This window comes from Hemicordylus capensis, chromosome 5 (genome assembly GCF_027244095.1).
Source record: "Hemicordylus capensis ecotype Gifberg chromosome 5, rHemCap1.1.pri, whole genome shotgun sequence".
NCBI classification, from domain to species: Eukaryota; Metazoa; Chordata; class Lepidosauria; order Squamata; family Cordylidae; genus Hemicordylus; species Hemicordylus capensis.
The window spans coordinates 168,525,955-168,548,117 of record NC_069661.1 but is presented as its reverse complement, the minus strand read 5'-3'; the positions used below and the strand labels follow the sequence as shown (position 1 = coordinate 168,548,117).

General features: G+C 42.4%; 1 protein-coding gene across 5 annotated transcripts in view; it reads left to right on the top strand.

Annotated features, from left to right (window-relative positions):
- Positions 1-1,603: 1,603 nt before the first annotated feature.
- CPED1 (cadherin like and PC-esterase domain containing 1) overlaps positions 1,604-22,163 on the top strand; it is a 182,892-nt gene continuing 162,332 nt past the window's right edge. For 4 of the 5 annotated variants that reach the window (XR_008308678.1, XM_053256489.1, XM_053256488.1 and 1 more), the window contains exons 1-2: positions 1,604-1,723; positions 2,172-2,653. Coding sequence is in view for 3 of the 5 variants with exons in the window: in XM_053256489.1 (XP_053112464.1) it covers positions 2,402-2,653 (252 nt within the window). In the remaining 2 variants the exon portion in view is untranslated. Of the gene's footprint in view, positions 1,724-2,171; positions 2,654-22,163 lie in introns of those variants that run through there. The other variant, XM_053256490.1, reaches the window with a different exon arrangement.

Sequence of the window (22,163 nt, the reverse complement as noted above, 5' to 3'; positions counted from 1 at the left end):
TTCATTTGAATCAGCCCAAGAACTCATGTCAAGAGTTGATTGAAGATACTGTTGTAGTTCAGTAGCATGTCCCCCTTCACTTGGTCTTTGTACGCTATGTCTCTTGCTTCTCTGGTTTCCTGAGTTTAAGAAGGTCACACACCATTGTTCTGAAACGATTAAGAAGAAAAATGTGAGCTTAAGTGACTGAAATGTTGCTAAGGATATGACAGTAGTATGAAAAGCAATGGCTGCATTCACATGTAACACGGAACCGAGTTGTATAAGCCTGAAGTTCCGCAGAAGTTACGTCCAAATGTGTGGATTTGGAATCTGGCGAGGCGATGAAACCAAGGGTCCAGAAGTGGAACTCCCATCTGAACCCTTGAGTTATCATGAGTTTTGTCACCGCAACCCAGGGTTCCAGACAGCCTGCGGCATGTCCGAATTTGGAACTCAGGCTGTTGGCTCTGGAACTGGAGTTCAGGAGGAACTTCCTCCTTCAACACTGGCATGTTTGGCTAAGTGGGCTGTCCATTAAAGAAGGAAGTCCGCACAGCCAGCTCTCCCGCTCTCTGAAGTGTCAAATTTGAATGGAAGAGCGGGGAGTGGGGCACAGAACCATGGGTCCATTGGACCTGTGGCTCTGCATTACATGCAAATCCAGCCAGTGTTTCCCAGACTTCTGACGGCAGGTGCACTTTTTTCCTGAATTAAAAATTGGAGGCACACTTCACTATTGCATTCCAAAAGGGTTTGGAGTGTTTAATAATTACCTGCTCTTAGAAGATTCCACCCTTTGGTATTTCTCTACAAGTCGCTGATATGGGTATGTTTGCTGATTAGAAAAAGGCAAGCTGAGAGTGGTAACCCAGCAGTAGATGCAACAGGCATCTTCTTTGAAGATGTGTAATTCTGTTGCATCTCTGAATCAGGAGTCCTGCTCCACCCCAGTGCTAAGTGGGGATAGAATTATCTATATCTCCAATTAATGCTTTTGGAATATCCTGCCCTTCCTCAAGGAGCTCAAAGCAGCTTACAAGTTTTTCTTCTTCTGCCCCCATTTTATCCTCACAATAACCCTGTGAAGTAGGTTAGGTTGATTGCTGGTGGCTTGCTCGAGGTCACCCAGTGATTCTCCTGGCACACTAGCCCTATTCTGACCCTCTGGCCACCACACCCTGCTCTCTAGATGAAGAAAAGAAAGAAAGGCTAGAACTGCAAATGATGGAGGAGGCAGTCACCTCTGAGTGCTTTGGATTCAGAGAAGCCTTAACTTATAATTATTTCTTGTGGCACACTAGTGTTCCCTGGCATGCAGTTTTGCAGTTACTGATGTGGTCTCAGTAAGCATGGTTGTTTCCTAATTTTTCCTTTGTGCATTCTGATTGTACTTAATATTGACTTTTTGTTATTACCCAGTCACACTGCTGAACTTAGGGTACAGTTTGGAAGTGTACAGCATAAGAGAAAAAGGACATTGTTTCTATAATTCAGCTCCTGCAGCTTCCAGCATGTACACGACACTGTGCGTTTTTTCAGAACTTGGTCAGCTTAACCCCACCCCTTAGGGCAGTCCTGCTTTTTATTTATATGTCTGTGGTCCAACTTCCTAAGTTCAGATGGGGTGTTGTGTGCCTGTGTGCGAGATGAGCTGGAGTCATGAGGCTGGGCTGTTCTGAGTGGTTTTAATCAGCAACCCGTTAGAGGAGAATGGAAAACGTCTGACAGGAATAAGAACTGAGTAAGTAAACATAACTTTGAACTCAAACGCTGGAAGAAAAAACGAACCAAGAGAAATCTAGCCTTTCTGCTTGTTAAAAAGCTGATAAATTCTCATTGAGAGTAGGCAGGATATGTCTGCTGACAGGAAAGCAGCAATGTGAAGTATGTAGGATGAAAGAAACAGTTTTTAAAATCCTCCCCCCCCCCACGGGAATTGGAAATGCAAGTGGGGGGAACTGTTTAAAAAAGATCTTTGACGCCCTTCAGCTGTGCAAGACACTAATTTTTAACCTACTGCTTTCCTGAATGCAATTGTTCAGCTGAAGTTTCTGTTGTGAGGTGAAGTTTTCTTGAAAATTTTAAGATGTTTTTTTCTACTGTGTATCATAGGATGCTTAAGTCTGTTCATTCGCAGCCCTCACTGGGTGTATGTGTGACTTGTTTCACTTTCCCCTCTCTTGCTACAGGTCAGGCACTGCTTTTTGAAGGGCTGTTTGTCTTTCCTGCTCTTGAGACCTATGATTTCTTGCCAGCTGATGCCATGGGGAAGCTCAGGCCCAGCAATGATGGAGGAGAGAACTTAAATTATCTGCGGCAAAACACAACTTTGTCCCTGTTTTTCATGCTCATAAAAAGTAACCGCAGGGACTACTCCTGTGAAGTGGAAATGGGACTAAATTAGAACGGCGTGGAGGCTATGGCTTGCAGGCAGATTCTGTCTTGCCGGAGATGCTGTCGACTTCGCCCGTTCCTTCTAGTGCTGGTGCTGGCTGCCTATCTTTTCTACCAGACTTTGACGCCTTTAAGGACAAGAAGACACTTTTCGGCAGTTGGCAGTGGAGTGCTACCAAACAAAGTGGCTGAGGTGCAGCACAGGAGGTACAAGGAGGTTTCTGCAAGACAACCCCATTGTTTCCTTCCTTCAAGCAATCTGCAAGCACAGAAGGAGGTAAGATAGCCTACAGGTATAGAATGAAACACTTTTGTGCGAGCTGGAGCAATGTGTCTGGCAGACACAGATAAAATTAACCTTCAAGTAAGTGGAAATGGATCCATCATCTGATTAGTGTTAATTAATTTCCTCAGTCTTGTTCTATTGTCTAAATGAGAGTGCCCCAAAGTGATTCCTTACTGCAGTGAGAGCATTTAGGAACTTACTGGAGGGAAATGGATATGTGAGAGAGGGTAATATAGAAAGAAATTGCTGCTGCTCAGTTTTTCCATGGCATCCCTATATTATCCAAAACTCTCTGTATCTGTTGCACCAAAATGCCTGAGAGAACCCAAAGTGCCGAGATTTAAAAACAAAGCACAAACACTCATGAACATTTGGTGCATTTGTATGTATTAGTTTGCTCCCAAGATTCAAGCCATTTAGAACATTTCAGTGAGAAATGGGGTGACGGAGGGACTGAAGGGAGAGAAAGATTTGATTTAGTTGGCTAATAGGATGGAGGTACCTGAGCACAGTAGCTATCACATAATGAGGGCTGCAGAGTATTAAATGTCTCATTATCTGGCTACAAGAAGTGTTCTACATAATAGAACTTTACTATCCAGTATCCACAAGGTTTAGAGTTCTTCTCCATAATCATGAGGGATGGAGTTTGATGGGCAGAAGGTTGCCCCCTTGAGCAAGCAAATCCCTCTCCTGAAATCCTGCCCATGCTTGTTTCAATCCACATCCCCTTTTTGCATGGACATGAAGGGACAACTAAGTGATAGGCTCATTTGCTGTATTCTTTCTAAACTGGCCCTCTGGCTGACCAACTCTGCCCAAATTATGAATTTTCTTTTCAAAACGGCACACAGTTTGAAAATCTAGATTTTTAGGGCCCCAAGTTTTGTACAAGGTACAGTTTTGGGCATGCAGAGCATACCTGCAGATGCACAAAATGTGACTTCCACACATAGACACTGACAATGCTGTAAAGATCTCAGAAGCCTGATTGTCCAGAGGCCTAAAAATTGGATGCAGGCAGACAGAATTTTTTCTTCTTCATATTAGCCTGTTACCTACAAATATTACTCTGCCATCATAAAGAGTTTTGACTATTTTTCTTGCCTTGTTTATTGTGACTTGCAACAGCTATAGGCCATTCACGTGCACATGCAAAACCAGGCTAAGGGAGCCCAGCCTGGTTTCGCATGCATGTGTGAACCCCCAGAATTGAGCCCAATCCTGGCATCACCATGGCGGCAAACCCGCCTATGAAGCCTCCCTTTAAAACAAGATCAAGAAAGTGAGTGCTCCCTTAACCTCGGATCGTCTGTCAGACTCGTGGAGGGAAGGGGGAATCCCCATGTCGTATTGTGCACTCATGCAGTGCATTATTGGAGATCCGAGGGGGTGGGGCGATGCGTCCGAACATCCTGACCCTTGGAGCTGTTGGCAGCAGCCGGTGCTCATCTAGGCAGGTGATCTTCCCACCCAGGGAAGGCAGAATGATTGTCTGCAAGGAGGTAAGCTGTTTAGGGCTCTTTCCCTGCAAACCCCGTAGCCCTTTCTCACTGCTTGTGAGAAAGGGCTCCTAGTCTGAGTTGCAATATAGTAGGAGTAACATGGGAGTAAGAAGGGAATTGAAACTACCTCTCCACTGTCGTCCACATTAATTTGAATGGCATGCATAATGGCGGTAGTTAGTCCTGCAATTTTATGGTTCTCGCAGTGATCCTAGTCATGACTCAGGGTACTTGGCCACAGACCATGCTTTAAAACATTTCTGAATGTTGTCCATCCTCAGAAGGTTGAATGTAGTTCATCCTCTTGGGTCAACAGGAGATGCTCATGGTTTCATATACTTATTATTACTTCTTTGTTATATTTGTATGTGGCCCTTTCTCCAAGGAGCTCAGGATAACATACAGGTGAAACTCGGAAAATTAGAATATCGTGCAAAAGTCCATTAATTTCAGTAATGCAAATTAAAAGGTGAAACTGATATATGAGACAGATGCATTACATGCAAAGCGAGATAAATCAAGCCTTAATTTGTTATAATTGTGATGATCATGGCGTACAGCTCATGAAAACCCCAAATCCACAATCTCAGAAAATTAGAATATTACATGGAACCAAGAAGACAAGGATTGTAGAATAGAACAATATTGGACCTCTGAAAAGTATAAGCATGCATATGTATTCAGTACTTGGTTTGGGCCCCTTTTGCAGCAATTACTGCCTCAATGCGGCGTGGCATGGATGCTATCAGCCTGTGGCACTGATGAGGTGTTATGGAAGACCAGGATGCTTCATTAGCGACCTTCAGCTCTTCTGCATTGTTTGGTCTCATGTCTCTCATCCTTCTCTTGGCAATGCCCCATAGATTCTCTATGGGGTCAGGTCAGGCGAGTTTGCTGGCCAATCAAGCACAGTACACTGTATACATTTCAGAGGTCCGATATTGTTCTATTCTACAATCCTTGTCTTCTTGGTTCCATGTAATATTCTAATTTTCTGGGATTGTGGATTTGGGGTTTTCATGAGCTGTACGCCATGATCATCACAATTATAACAAATTAAGGCTTGACTTATCTCGCTTTGCATGTAATGCGTCTGTCTCATATATCAGTTTCACCTTTTAATTTGCATTACTGAAATTAATGGACTTTGGCACGATATTCTAATTTTCCGAGTTTCACCTGTATATGAAGTATCTATCTCCCCCATGCCCTCATTTTATCCTCACAAAATTTCTGCAGTTTTATTCAGACATCATACTAAACCATGGTTTAATCATAACTTAACATGATGATCCTGAGCTTTGCATTTTGGCACTCTCTCCTTCAACCCTTTGTGCATTAGAGGAGGAATGTTTCCTAATTCCTGTCCTATTTAGAACACACCAGGATCTGTTGTAAAGTCCCAAAACATCAAATCTCAGCTTGTTCTAGCTTCAGTCGATAAACTTGAACCTCACATCCTGGCTTATATGCCACAAACTATGGTTAAGACAAGCCAGAATTTGCTAGGTTTGGATGTCATAACAAATCCCAGCTTGTTCTGTACTAGGACAGGAAGTAGAAAACATACTCCTCAGATGTGTGAAAGAGGGGCATGCAAACTTGGGAACATCACATTACAGTTTAAACCATGGTTATCATCTGAGCCATCTGAATTGGGCTGTGTATGAGGTCAGGCTGAGAGATTCTGGGGCTATACTCATGATCAACAAAAATCGGGCTAGGAGAACCTAGCCCGATTTTGTTGATCATGTAAACCACTGGGCTCGCAGGCAAGCCCGGTGGCTTACAAGCAGGTCACCCGTTTTGGTAGCCCTCCCTAAAGCCCGGGTTTGTAGAGTAAGCGCTCTGCAAACCCGGGCTTTCTGATCGTGAGCTCCACAGCGCAGCTCCTCACAAGGAGACCCCTGGAGGGGAGGCAAAAAGCCGCCTCCCAGCTCCAGGGGTCTTGCCAGCATGCCCTGCATGCTCGTGCAAGGCATGCTGGAGCTTGCGGGGGCCAATTGGCCCCCGCTCCCCCCAGCCCCCGCCGGCTCCATCACGGAGCCAGCAATCGTGTGGGCAGCCGATACGGCCTCCCAGGGCTCCCTCCCCGCTCGTGTGTGGGGAGAGCGGGCTTAGCCCGCTCTCTCTGCTCACCGCCCCAAACCGAGTCTCACTGATCATAAGACCCAGTCCTTTGACTGGCCCATACTCATGCAGTAAACTTCATGACCAAATAGGAATTTGAACCAGGGTCCCAGGTTAAGTCCCATGCTCTCCATGCACTGCACCATACATGATTACTCTGCAGGAAAATTGTAATCTATTGCACATACTAAAACACGTTGACTGTAATGTGTAAGGTCCATAGTGGCTAATTTTTGCACCGTCAGATGCCTGTCAGGCTGCCACTGCACATATTGACGGCCCATTAGTGTACTGAAAAAACGGAATTGTACCTCATACCTTTTTTTAAAAAGCATTGCAATTTTCAGAAAACACCTGAAAACACATCTCTTCAGCCAGGCTTTCTCAGCTTTTTAAAAATTTGTTTTTAAATTGTTTGATTGTTTAATTGTAGTTTTATGATGTTTTTAATTGTTAATTATTGTTATGTTTTATAATTTTTATTTTAATTATTAACTGATTTTAAGGTGTTTTAATGTAAACCGCCCTGAGCCTTTTGGAAGGGCGGTATAAAAGTTTTAATAATAATAATAATAAATAATAATAATAATAATAATAATAATTTTCCTTTATAGTGTTTATCTCAGTGTAAGAAACTAAACTAAGGCCATTCACACAGCTGAAAACGATGGGGGGTGGGTGCTGTTGGGCGGTGCACACAATCAAATCAAGTTTTAAAGCTCTGCTGCTCACGTGGTACATGAGCCACACCACACGAGCAGCAGAACAGGGAGCCAGAGAAAGGAAGTCCTCTGTCATCCCTCAGTGCAGGAGTGTGGCACGTTGATGGATTCTTCTTCAGCTGGGCGCTCTTGCCACCTGGCTTTGTGTGCTCGGGCGGCATGCAGCCCACACACACACACACAGCTGGGTGCCTGGGTAGAAGAATGCACTTGTGCTCTTCTACCTGAGATTAAACCTTGGGCTACCCAGCAGGGCAGCACCAGGATCAGGCCGCAATCCCAGCGGTTCACACAAGCAGCTCTACCCTGGTAGGGCTTCGCAAGCCAGGGTACAGCTGCTCGGGTGAATAGCCTTACTATGTGACATGACCCACACTGTGGATCATGACTGTGTGACATTGAAGTTTTAAAAGATTTGCATCTGTTCTCGGTGAACTGACCCGGCATTATTAAGATGTGAAATGACTTGTATCAAACTTTGGCTCTAAAGCGCTTTTTGACTAGCTTTGGTATGAATATTCTGTGGTGCACTTTAACCTGGAGTCCAGAATTTTATGCAGAAGATACACAAACTAAATGTTAGGGGCTTTATTAGAATTCCTTGAAGGTTTGTTAGCACAGCTTCTTTTTAAAAAGAAGAAATAAAAGAAAACCTCATGAGCATGATCCAGAATTAAGTAAGCTTAAATCTCTCCCATTGACTCCAGTGAGATTTAAATGTGCTTAACTTTGGCTGGATCATGCCCATTGTTTTTCACATTTTATTATTTGTTTATCAATCTTTGTCCCAGAAACACCCATTTGTCCTTAAGTTATTTATTTTTCAACTGTGCTGTATTCTTGTGGCTGCAATATTTAACCCTTAGTCATTTGGTTGACAGTAGCTTAGGAAGTTAGCCTGTTGTGGCTGTACTAGCTATTTTTGTTCAGGCATTTGTGATTAGTACGAGCACAACTGCATCAGATTTTGTTAAGTCTGCAGGATGGAATGTTGCTATAAGACATGTGGATAACTTTTAAATTAAAAGTCCTCCAGGCAATGTCTCTTATTACAAACAAAACTGTGCCATGACTATAAATAAAATAAAATATCTGTGCCATCCCTGATTATTGAGTTGCTTGCACCAAGACAGGACAGGCTGCAGAGTCCAGATATATTTTGAAATAAGCTGTTAATTCAAATCACCTTTTACTGATTTGCTTTACAAAAGGTCAGAGTATGATCTGAGGACAGTAGTTGTAAACAATATAAACAGGTATGACCAAGTAATATACTGAGATGTTTAGTGAAGATGTTTAGAATACTCTTTCTTTTGTAGTTATAAATATTTCTTGTAGGTTTCCAGAATTTGTAATTCAGTTGCCAAAATTGTGGAAATGCCATTCAGGGCCACTTCCAAGATTTAAAATCTTTGTCAATGGGAAGCATTTAGAAAATGCTTGAAGATACCTGGGTTGTTGGGCTTGTTAAAAACATTAGAAGGGTTAAACTAAAGTAGATTGACCAAAGCTGATCTGACAAAGCTTCCTGGATGCTCACTGGAGTGACTGCATCTTTCTTGCACATATCATTCCAAAATTAAAATCATTTTATGGATAATTCAATTTTAAAAACACTAGTTACAAAATGTAATATCTTACGTTGCCCTCAGTGTGGACAAGCTTGCTGATCGAGTGTTCTAACCTGGGTGTAGTTTTCTTGCTACCCTAGGCTGTTAAAATGGTTCCTTAGGGTGTAGTCTAGGTATTCAGGGGTCATGTTGTTTTTTCATACAGGGTCTCTGCAGTCTTCGACATGTGCTCAGGCTTCAGATGAAGAGAAAAATTAGGCTCTTGAGTACACATTAGCAAAGGCAGCTCTCTTCAGGCCTTCTTCATCCCTGAGGGATTGGTCCTAGATGTCTTAGAGAGGGACCATCCTGCCTGGGTCAGACCAAGAGAACTGTTTCACCACCACCACACAGTAGAACAGTAGTACAAATATGACAAATATTTATACACCACTTTTCAACATAAGTTCCCAAAGTGGTTTATATAGACATAAATTAATTAATTTAATTTAATGAGTCAGAAGAATGATTGGTTGGGTAAAGAGAGGTCACCATTGTGAGCAAAAAATATGGACATTTTGTTTCCATTGAAAATCTATGCGTATTTTTCTTCTGGAGGAAGCTGAGGTTTTGGAAGCAGATCTCAGGGGCCTGGGAGTTCTCCCCACAGCCGGCTTTACCACGAGTTTTCTGCGAGGCTTTGCTGCAAACTCAAAGTTATTCCCCAAGCAAACTGGATTTTTTTTTTACCCCAGATAAAAATCGGGCTGCATTCTTAGCGCACAGTGAAAAACCCAAATTGTGTGTGAAGCACTCCCCGTTAGCTCGCAGGGACTTCAGGGTAAATCTGCCCAGTATGTGAACATACACCCTCTATTCCGGAGAAGAAGTGAACTAAAGGGCTTTAAAAGCCCTGTGTGAAAAACTTCTAGGGCAATAAAGCTAATTTATAATGTACAGTAAACTAATTTTAACTCATGCGTATGGGATGGTATACCTACAAAGATTAGAATTGTTGGGACAGTGGTTTTCCCCGTGACACTCTATGGATGCGAAAGCTGGACTTTCAAGAAGCAAGATCAAAGAAGTATTGATGCTTTTGAACTTTGGTGCTGGAGAAAACTTTTGAGGATACCATGGACAGCCAGGAAAACAAGCAAATGGATCATAGAACAAAGCAATCCAGAATTTTCACTCGAGGCACAAATGATCAGGCTCAAACTATCATGCTTGAGACACATTATGCAAAAACCCAGCTCCCTTGAGAAGTTCATACTGCTGGGAAAAACTGATGGAAAGAGAAGAAGTGGACGACCAGCAGCAAGGTGTATGGACTCGATTACGACAGCAATGAATGCACCACTGTGAGACCTTAAAGGCCAAGTTGAAGACAGATCATCCTGGAGAGAATCTATCTATGTGGTTGCTAAGAGTCGACATCGACTTGATGGCACTTAATCAATCAATCAGTCAGTCATATGAGGTGGTATGTACCATCCTGGTAAATTATATAAAACAATTCGGCAAAGGACTTTGGAGCTTTAGTACTATCCTTTGTACTTTCCGAATGCAAAGTACAATTGACTGACCACATGAGTCATTCAGCCCACTGTTGTGTGGCACCATGTCAACAACCAAAGCTTATCCTGTGATTTAGTGGCCCACTCTATATTTAGACAGCAAACAATGAGAAGCAGAGTAACATTCCAGTCATTTCAGTCCAAAGCCCACTCCTTCCTGAACAGAATTACAGTACTAGTGATATAAAAGCTAACAAATCTTAAGTAAACTCTAGAAAAACAAAACAAAAAGAGAAATTAATGTCTTTCTAGCAATGTAGGAAGCATCCATGCATAAAAGTAAAATAAACCAGACACGTGTTGGAGAGTGTGGTTTATGTTGGAAATACAAGTGTATTGTAGAAATTAGGGTTAAATAGAATATTGGGATGTTAGTGACTAATTTATAACATTCTAAATAACTTGAGTGGATCTTTTCCCATGCTTGGTGGTTTTTAGTCAAATTCCTGCAATCTGTCGGCACCTTGGAAGTAAGGCAAGGATTTAGAGAGGCCACTGTAGCTCCTTGCCATTGCTGGTGGCCCTAATCCATTAAACGTGCTTCTCAGGAATTCCCATTCCATTCCCAAAGCTTGTGGTACACAATGGGCATGACTGGTCTACACCATCCTCTATTATTGTGCTTGTGAAACGCTCCAATATGATTAGCCACTTAGCTCCAAAAATGTATGCTTGATACTTACACACTGCTGCCTATTTTTTTGATATTAAAGAGAGGGGAAAACAAGCAAACTAATTCTGTTGATTATTCTTATGACTAAATGGAATGCACTCTTGAGAGTAAATGGTCGTTCCTAACCTAATCAGCTGGCTGTATTAGGATGTAGGTGGGTTGAGTGAATCCAGACAGCCTGGGTGTCCTCCTTTGGTGTGGCTTTCTTTTGTGGATTGTGTTTCCAGTCAAAATCAGATGCAGATGAGGCAGGGTTACTGAAAATACATTATTTACTAAAACAGTTTTAAAGACAGAATTCATCCCTCCCCCACTTCCAGCTCTGGAAGCTTCAACCATTTAAAAAACAACTCTTAAAGGGGGAGAAACAATAGAACAGTGATTATGTCTTCTATGAGCTAGTTGCTGAGCCAATTTCATATTTGAACTGAAACTGTTTTGAAGTTATGTAAAATAAGGAGAGCATCATTATATTTTTTTTAAAAATCTGTTTTGCCTCGAGCAATGGCATTTTTAAAAATTTAGATCCTTATTATGTTAAAAGCTAATAGTTTCATGACTGAAAGCAACAAGGATGTGAAGATAATTCTTTTTTATAACTCGGCCGGATCTGGGAAGTTTACATTTGGTAGAGCAGACATATTTCTATCATAGTGCTGATCCAATTATATACGGTATGTATGTTATAGAGTTATAGAAGAATCACATGTTATGTTCACCTCACGTTCAGTCTGTGTACTCTGTGTGTGTGTGTATACACACACACAGACACAGATTTGTGCATGCATTCAGTAGTAGTAGCTAATTACATTAGACTAGAGCATTCATGAGCACAATACTGGAGAAAGGCGTAGACCAGGCATGTCCTGCATTTGAGGAGCTTGTAGTCAGGCTCACTTTTAAAATTAATGCAAGTACAGTCATTCACACAAACATATGTACAAGTGTACAGAATATGTACATCAGCTTAATGTCTGAATAGGCCTCCTAAAGAAATACTTGCTCCTCCAACTGATATTTTCATCCCTTTACATTCTCTTATCTTTCAAATTCATTGTCTGCACTGGTCCTTCTGCCTACTAGCAAAAACATACCAAATTTGTATACAACAAATGGCCATATTAATCAGGTTATCATATTAACAAGTGCAAAATCATAAAACAGGGTTCATCTCTGCTTTTGGCTACTAATGTTTTTAACCACAACAACACACATGGAGTACTTAAATAACAAATGTGGTTTGATTGGACAATGAAGAATTTGGCATCTTTAGTGAAAACTCACCTTTACCTTTGAAATTGAATAAATAAATAAATAAATAAAATCAGCCCAAATTGACCAACTTGTATTCTGGTGCAGCATTGGGAAAGCAAAAAAGCAAAACAGTCACATCAATTAAAATTAGCATGGAGAAATCTATTTCCAATCTCAATCAAGCTTAGTCCCTGGGACTGTGTTACCGTGTGTGTGTGTGTGTGTGTGTGTGTGTGTGTGTGTGTTCAAGTGTGTGCATGTGTGCACACATGCATATACAAATCTGGGAGTTTCCATATGAGTATGAGACCACTTGGACCATAGTGTGCAAATATTTGAAAACTGTTCATTGTGGCACTAGAATTGCTACCAGCTGTTTTGGGGAGGTTAACACAGTAGCAGATTTTTGGTGATGAGACTGAAACCGAGGTATGAATGGGAGAATTTGCTAGATGGCTGTAGAGCAGGCATGTTCAACTTAGCCCCCCACCAACTTAGGACTACAATTCCCATGATCCCCAGCCACAGTGGCCAATAGGGATTACAGGAGTTGTAGGCCAACGTCTACAGGAGAGCCGAAGTTGAGCAGCCCTGCTGTAGAACAACAAAAATTTTCTCTGGTGCCATTATTGTCTCAGTTAGTGCAGTTGCTATATGTCCCCCATCCACTGCAGTGCAGTAGCAACTATAACAGCTGCAGAGTAGGCATGTGCAGATCATTCTGGGGGTTCAGGATCAAACCAAACCCCACCCTGGTTCCATCCGGACCGGAATGGACCAGACCGGACTTCTGGACAAGTCCGCGGAACATTCGATTTATTATTATTATTATTTCTTGTTTACACAGTCAGACAGGTGTTATTGACTGGTTTGTTTTATCCAGACATCGAGTCCTTCCCAAGGACCTGGGATGCCAGAATTTTATTGTCAATAGTTATAGATATCGTCGGAGAATATAGGCTGTTCCCAGTAAAGCTGCTTTTTGTAATTGGCTGATGGTGATTTCTGTGGCCCCTATGGTGTTGAGGTGCTCTTCAAGGTCTTTTGGAACTGCACCTACGGCGCCAATTACCCCTGGGATTATTTTGGTCTTCTTCTGCCACAGCCTTTCAATTTCAATTTGTAGATCTTTGTATTTGGTGATTTTTTCTATTTCTTTTTCTTCTATTCTGCTATCCCCTGGTATTGCTATGTCGATTATTTTAACTTGTTTTTCTTTCTTCTTGACTACAGTGATATCTGGTGTATCATGTGGCAGATGTTTGTCTGTTTGTAGTCGGAAGTCCCATAATATTTTTACATCTTCATTTTCTTCAACTTTTTCAATTTTATGGTCCCACCAATGTTTGGCTACAAGTAGCTTGTATTTTTTGCAGATGTTCCAGTGTATCATCCCTGCTACTTTGTCATGCCTTTGTTTGTAGTCAGTCTGTGCGATCTTTTTACAACAGCTGATTAGGTGGTCCACTGTTTCATCTGCTTCTTTACAAAGGCGGCACTTGCTGTTTGTGATGGATTTTTCAACTTTTGCTCTTATTCCATTTGTTCTTAGTGCCTGTTCTTGTGCAGCCAGTATTAAACCCTCTGTTTCTTTCTTCAAGTTGCCATTCTTAAGCCATTGCCAGGTCTTGGTGATGTCTGATTTTCCACTTATATTGTGCAAATATTGACCATGCAGTGGCTTATTTTTCCATTTTTCTGCTCGGTTCTTGACTTGTTCTTTCTTGTAGGCCTGCTTTGTTTCATTGGTGTTGAATAGTTTCTCATTATTGACCATTTGAAGTGCATCTTCTTCACTGTCCTTTATATATTCTTCAAGGCCTCTTTTCTCCTCCTCTACTGTTTGATGGACTTGCAGCATTCCTCTTCCACCTGAGCTGCGAGCGAGGTATAGCCTATCGACATCACTGCGGGGGTGCAGAGCATGATTGATGGTCATGATTTTCCTGGTCTTACAATCTAGCGTCTCTAGCTCTGCCTGGGTCCAGTCTATTATTCCTGCAGTGTATCTGATCACAGGTATAGCCCAGGTGTTTATGGCTTTATGATGATGATGATGATGATGATGATGATGATGATGATGATGATGATGAAAAAATACCTGTAGCCCCTTCAGGGGGCTTCCTGCAGGCTGCGAGGGTGACGTATTCCGCGAAGGTTCCCCCTCCCCCAGCCTCTTAAATCACCGCCGCGGCCCAGGTAAACGCTTGCTCTTGGCCCATTTGGGCCTCCGAAAGTGTGCACAGTGGCCATTTTGGCCTCCGCCGCACATGCGCAAATGACATGCCAGACCTCGCAGAGGCCATTTACGCATGTGCGGCGGCGGCCAAAATGGCTGCTGTGCACACTTAACGGAGATCCGAACAGGTGAAAAGCAAGCGTTTACCTGAGCCACGGCAGTGATTTAAGAGGCGGGGGGGGGGACTTCGCGGCCACACCCGCATGACCTACAGGAAGCCCCCTGAAGGGGCTATGGGTTTTTTTAAAAAAAAAATTAAAAATGTTTTTTTAATTAAAAAAAATTGCAACCCCCTCCCAGACTAGAGGGTGGGGTTCGATGGGGGCCTGACTGAACTTGGCTGGTCTGGTTCGATTCTATTCCAGACTCAAACCAAACCGAGCCAGCCAGTTCCGTGCACACCCCTATTGCAGATAAGGGAGCAAGGGGCTTTCTTCTCTCTATCTGCCTAGCTACACTGTAGGCTGTTTTCTGCTAAGGGAGTAGCATATAAAAGGCTGAAGCTTTTGTAAGCGATCAGAGAAGAAGGAGAATCATACCACTTCAAATTATATTAGGAGCGAAAGACCTCTGATATGCCTTGTATCAGTGCTACCCGAGGAGAGAAATTTCTCTCCTCCAGGACATATTCTTGAGGTGAAGAGTCTTACTGTGCTCCTATGAGAAAGAAAAAGGAGATGCAGGCCTTTTTCTTCTCCCTGGTATGAGGTTCTTGTTCAGCAACTGAGAATTCTGAAGCGCTGATAATGAGAATTACAAATAAATTATCTAGCAACTCCCACTTCCCTCCCTTCAACAGCACTAATTTGGCACCCTTGGAACTTTTATTACTGCAACTAAATCTTCCCTCCAATATCTCATGGGATAGTGCTCATCTTTGCTCCTTTCCTCAGAATCTTGGAAAGTCAGACCAAAAATCTAGTGATTGCTGGACTTTCTTTCTATTTTAGCAAGTATCTTGTTTCAGAGACAGCATGGGGTCATTTTGCTTGTATCCTATGAATATGTAATATGTGCAGTGTTTTATCTTTAATATATTCCATAACTGTGCATGTGTCCCAAATCAGTTGCTTGACATTTCTAACCAGATAAACATGCTCCATTAAAGACCCATACACTTATCTGTTTGAAAATTGTACTTGAGTGTGGCAAATAATTCTCCTCTGGAAAAATAAAACCATCCTCCCACACTTTAGGTAGAAGCGTATAAAAAAACCCAGTAATGACTAGCAAGAGGATAAATTATTTGAACAGACTCTTTTCATCTGTTGATACTGAGTCTTTTCATGCCAAGTCTCAGCCTGAGGTACATTTTTATGGCTAAAAAATGGGGGACTAAAAAGGCAAGATTGGCAAACGTTTGTGTAAAGTTGGAACATTGTTTCCATAACATTGGCAAGTATGACAGACTCCAACCAATAATTAGAACAGCATGAATAGAGATGGTGACATGTTATGTATAGCACAGTTAACCATTTTAATATAACTTGTTCACAAGAGGGAACACTTATTAAGCCCGTAAAACTTTTAAATAAAAACATAGTTAAAGTTTAAAATATAACCAAAAAGAAGAAGAAAAGAAACATTGTAAGTTGCTAGCCGGATTTCCAGAGATAGCTACAACTAACAAATGCCCCCAGGTTCACGAGGGAGTGGCCCCCAATGGCTCCCCACGCTTTGCTCTGCCCTTCGCACCTCTCTGTACTAGAAGGTGAGGGGGCAGGGCTCCATCTTCAATTTTTGTCACAGGGCCAACCTTGTTAAAACTCTGCAGATATCTTAAAATGTTCCCAAAACACAAAGTGCTATTACTTAGTATTTATCTACTGTGTATATTATAGAAAATATATGTAACACAATATTGAAACAATCCCTGAAATTTAGGCTATGGGTCAGAAGATAAATTTGAGTAAATAAATGGAGCCGTGCTTTTTTTATTGCTTATGACTCTAGTAGAATTATTAGCCATGATGGCCTTTGATGAGTACTTTCACACACACACACACCCCAAAAACCCAGCTTATTGTGTACAAAAATAGCTTTAAAATGCATTATAAGCAGCAGTGATGGTGGCCAAACAACTTTACTAATCCAAGATAGAAAATGTTGGATTAGTAAAGTCATTTGACCGCCATATGGTCACTGTTGGTTATTACGTATTTTTAAGCTTTAAAACAACAACAACAACAACAACAACATGCTGTTTGGTGGGGGGGGTGAAAGCTACTCATTATCAAAGGCCATCATGGCTAATAATTCTACTAGGGTCATAAACAATGCAAAAAACACTATCCCATTTATTCAACTTAAAATGTACCCATCGATCTATTTTTAGATCCCTGGCCCATAGACTAATTTGAACCCAGTCTCAGGCCAAACTCCAAACTCCAGAAAATCACATTGGGTGAATAGAATATGTAACATGTTTAATTCAGTCCTGTATGTGAGAAGTGTTCTTGGTATCTGACCTAATCTGGAAGAAGAGAGGATTATGAATTCCAGAGTTAAAGGAGAGTTTCCACTAAATAAGCCAAATTCTTCATTGTCCAGTCAAACCACATTTGTTATTTAAGTACTCCATGAAGCGAGTCTCGCAATTAGTGAGACTCGCCAAGGGTGGGTTTGCGGGGAGAGCAGGCTTAGCCCGCTCTCCCCACAGACTATTATTCAGGCAGCCCTGGGCAGCCGGACCGGCCGCCCACACGACTGGCAGTTCCGTCATGGAGCCAGCAGGGGCTGCAGGGATCGGGGGCCGCGCAGCCCCCAGAAGTTCCAGGATGCCCTGCACGAGTGCGCGGAGCATCCTGGAGAGACCCCCAGGGCTGGGAGGCTTGTTTCAGCCTCCTGATGTGGGTCTCCTCGTGTGCTGCCGTGGTGCGGAGCCCCTGCAATACATGATCTAAAAGACGAGTTTAGCGGAGCGCTCGCTCCACTAACCTCATCTAAGGGGAGGGGGAGTTAGGAGGGTTTGCTGCCAGTAGCCACGCAGCTCCCGTGTCAGCACACGATCCTCCAAAAGCAGGCTAGGCACCCTTAGCCCACTTTTTGCTGATCGTGAGAATCTCCTCCCTATGAGTTTATGTGATAAGAAACATTGGTAGCCAAAAGCTGAGATGAACCCTGTTTTATTTTATGTGGTCGGTAAAATTTATGTGTTTTTTAAACTTGTGCAACGCCCAGAGCCTTTTGATCTATACATGTAATAAATACATTAATTAAATAAATAATAAAACAAGTGGCTGATGAAAGATTTCAAAGCACCTGCCTTTAAATCAATTCCAGCATGTTTATGAAAAAATTTATTAATAAAATATTTGGATTGCAACAGATAAATTCAGTCCAAAAGCTTTCTGTCTAGACACTTTGAAAATGAAAGGCTGGATGATCTATTGTGTTGTTTTCCAAAACTGACTTGGGACATGGTGACTGAACTATTTTTAACCATTATCACTGTCCCTGATGGAAAATAACTGTTTAGATTGGCCGTGTTCCATTTGTGACATTTTATTATCAAGCGTTCATTCAGTCAACTTTTTCTTTACTAATTGTGAACTCAAAATGAAAAGTCCATAATTGCTGCTAGATCTTCAGTGGTAGAGTGTTGGAACTTCTAGGTTTATAGAGTTCTTCCTCAGGTCTGTACATACATACATACATACATACATACATTAACATATGTGCATACATATATATATACTGGTAATGTTGCTTTCCTCCTTCAGAAAGAAATTGTGAGACCATTTATGTCTTTAATTTGGAAGGATGTATATGTTACAAATACATGTATTTAACCTTTTGGCTGGCCCTGCCTATATGCAGGGTTTGATGTATCCCAAAAACCATAAAAAGGAAATAAAGCAGTTTTCCAGTTAAAATTGACCTAATTGTCTCTGAACATGAGGCTGCTCTCACAAAAGTCCAGAAGAAGCCAGAGATCCCATGATAAGCTCTGGGCCAGTTCAGACCAGTGTTCCCTCTAAGAAGGATTCCCAGATGTTGATGAGTTCAGTTCCCATAATCCCCATTGCAGTTGGGGATTTTGGGAGTTGTAGTCAAAAACATTTAGGAATCCCTGTTAGAGGGAACACTAGTTCAGACTATTGTCTGCCTGCATATGCAATAACATTGGGGAAGTGCTGAGACCAAGCCTGCCATGATGTCACTGGCAGACGTCCTGACATGCTCTCAGGGCATCCACACGAGGGATTGCTCATCTAAATTGCTACTCTACATAAGCTCCGAAACCTCAGGGTTAGGAGCATGTGTGGAGGGGCGATTCAGATGAACAGTTCTCTCATGCTATTAAATGATTGCCTGAGAGCGTGTTAGGATGTCTTCCAGTGATGACAAGGTGGGCACACTCTCAGTATGTCCTTAACATTATCATGTGTGCTGGTGGGCAATCATCCGAACTGGCCCTCTGAGAAATTGCAGCTGGAAATGCAGAACTGACTGACATCCTGACTAAAATTCCTTGACCGAAGTCCTACTGAAATTAGGTAGTCCTTTAGAGTAACTTCTGAGTAGTACTATTGAGTAATTTAACCTGGATGTCAGCTATTATTTTTGAAAGTTGAGTATGCACAAACAAAAGAGCCTTGACTGAGTCTGAGACAGTCATTTGATTCAAGTGTGAAAATCGTTTTATTCAATACAATCTCTTCCATGTTTTGGATCAAATAGAAAAATATCCATGTAGATGAGGCTGTACACTGAGATTCCAAGCAGGCATTGTCATGGCAAAACCATGTTTTTCAAATCATGGAAACAGAAAGTTTTGGAATTAAATGATTGCTGCTGCTGAAAGGGCCAACTATGAATCTGGATCACAACCTAAAGTACCAATGAAAATCAGTAAAATCAATACATCCATACTTATGCTATACACCTAGACTAACAATGTTGTGCACACACAAGGAGATTACATAACTGTGGGGATGCTCAGAGTTGTACAAATTCTTGCACACTCAGTCGGCTTGTGCAAGTGTTCCACTTATTTATTTATTTGATTTATATACCACCCTTCCAAAAGTGACCCAGGGTGGTTCACATTAAAATAAAAAACAATTTAAAACAATTAACAATTCAAAACAAAAACCAGTGAAAAGCAAATTAAAATTACAATTAAAACTAGATAAGATGGGTCTTTATGGATCTCCTGAAGGCTTCCAGCAAAGACAATCCTCTCATATCCACGGGGAGTTCCACAACCTAGGGCACAACAAAGATGGCTCTGTCCCAGGTCACCACCAGATGAACTGGTGACACCCAAAGACGGATCACTCCTGATGATCTCAATGAGCGGTGGGGATCTTTAGAGTAAGTCACTCTTGTTAGAGTGAGTTACTGTTCCCTCAGGTAACCGAGGCCTAAGCCATTCAGGGCTTTAAAGGTAATTATCAGTACTTTGTACTTTGCCCGGAAACATATCGGCAGCCAGGCATAATAAGGTCCAAAATAAGTCTGTGATTATCCACGACTTGATCATGGATGAAGGAGCCTACCTAGTATGCATTAAAGAGACATGATTGGGAAAGTCTAGTGGCCCGGTTTGGTCCCAGCTCCTCCTGGTAGGTTACTCCATGGTGAGAGAGCAGTTGAGAGGATGTGGCGGGGTGGTGGTGTGGCTGTGGTCTATAAGAATACCATTTCCCTTACCAGGATCCCTGTCAGGGAATTGGCCTATATCAAATGTATACCTAAGTCTAGGGACCAAGGATAGATTGGGACTTTTGTTGGAGTATTGATGATCACCCTGCTGCCCAACTGAGTCTCTAACTGTGACAGAACTGGGTGCGGAATTGGCATTGGAGTGGCCCCGGTTGTTGTTGGTGCGAGACTTCAAAGTCCATTTCAGGACTGGGTTGTCAGGAGTGGCTCAGGAGTTCATAGCAGCCATGACAATCCTCATGCTCAATTTAGTCTTTTGCTGTAATCAAGGTAGTGTTCCATGGGTGGGAATTCCTGTCATTTCCCCACTGTCATGGACAGATCACCAACTGGTTAAGTTAGGACTTGCAACCGCAACCCACATCTGCGGGGGTGAAGGATCCAATACGTTGGTCCGCCCAAAAAGGTTATTGGATCCAATAGGATTCCAAGAAGCCTTGGAAGGGTTTCAGGCTGGCAGTGATTCTGTCAATGCTCTAGTATGTGGAATGATGAACTTATTAGAGGGGTAAACATAATCGCTCCTAATCATCCTCTATGACCTGCTTTAAAGTCAGCCCCGTTGTACTCAGAAGAACTTTTGGAGCTGAAGTGGTGAGGTAGGTGACTAGAGCGCAAGTGGAGGAACACTCGGCATGAATCAAACAGATTGCAATGCAGATTCACTTTTGAAGATCTATGTTCTGGCAGTGTGAGTGGCGAAGAAGTGGTTCTTTTCTGACTACATTGCTTCTGCAAATTCACGTCCAGCTGAGTTGTCTAGGATTGTGAGGGGACTAATTTATGCCCCCTCTGCCTTGAATTTGAATTTTGAACCATCTGTCACTCGCTGTGATGTCTCCAATAACTTTTTTGTGGATAAAATCTCTTGTTTTCATGCCAAACTAGACTCCAGAGTTATTGCAGAGCCTACTGTAGAGGTGTCCAGTAACTCCTCTTGAAGGATCGCTTGGATCACTTTCAGTATGTTACTCCTGAAGATGTAGGACAAACTGCTTATGTCCCACCACCTGCCCTTTGATCCTTGTCCAACTTGGCTTATTTCAGCTGGCAGTCACATTATTAGAGATGGTCTGATAAATATAAATGCTTCTCTGAGGGAGGGCAGGATGCCTCCTTGTGTTAAGGAGGCGATTATTAGACCTTATCTGAAGAAACCTGCATTGGACCCCTCAGAGTTGGCTAATTACAGACCTGTTTCTAATCTCCCTTGGCTGGGCAAGGTGACTGAGCGAATGGTCACTTCTCAGCTCCAAGCAGTTTTGGATCACACAAATTATCTAGACTCATTCCAAACTGGCTTTTGAGTGGGCTATGGGGTTGAGACTGCCTTGGTCAGCTTGATGGATGATCTCCAATTGGCTATCAACAAAGGGAGTGTGACTGCTGATCCTTTTGGATCTCTCAGCAGCTTTCAATGCCATTGACCATGGGATCCTGCTGGGTCGCTTGAAGGAGGTGGAATTGGGTGACACTGTTCTACAGTGGTTCCTTTCCTACCTCTCTGGCAGATTCCAGATGGTGTCACTTGGAGACTGTTATTCTGCAAAGCGAGAGCTAACGTGTGGAGTTCCACAAGGCTCCATACTGTCTCCAATGCTAATTTTAACATCTACATGAAACCACTGGGAGAGATCATCAGGAGGTTTAGTGTGGGATGTTATCAATATCCCAGATCTCTTTCTCCATACCGACTTCATCAAGAAAAGGCATGACCCCCCTAAATGCCTGCCTGGAGGCAATAATGGGCTGGATGAGGGATAACAAGCTGAGGTTGAATCCAAATAAGACAGAGCTACTGTCTGTAGGGTGTCGGGACCAGAGAGACGGTTTAGATCTGCCTATTCTGGATGGGGTTACACTCTCCCTAAAATATCAGGTTCGTAGTCTTGGAGCGCTCCTGGATCCTAAACTCTCCCTGGTTTCTCAGGTTGCGGCAGTGGTCAGGAGTGCTTTTTATCAGCTTCAGCTGATATGCCAGATACGTTCATTTCTGGAGACAAATGACCTTAAAATAGTGGTACATATGCTGGTAACCTCTAGGACTGAATACCGTAATGCACTAAATGTGGGGCTGCCTTTTTATGTAGTTGGGAAACTACAATTGGTATAGAATGCGGCAGCCGGATTGGTCTCTGGGTTTACCCGAATTGACAATATAACACTAGTTTTGAAAGA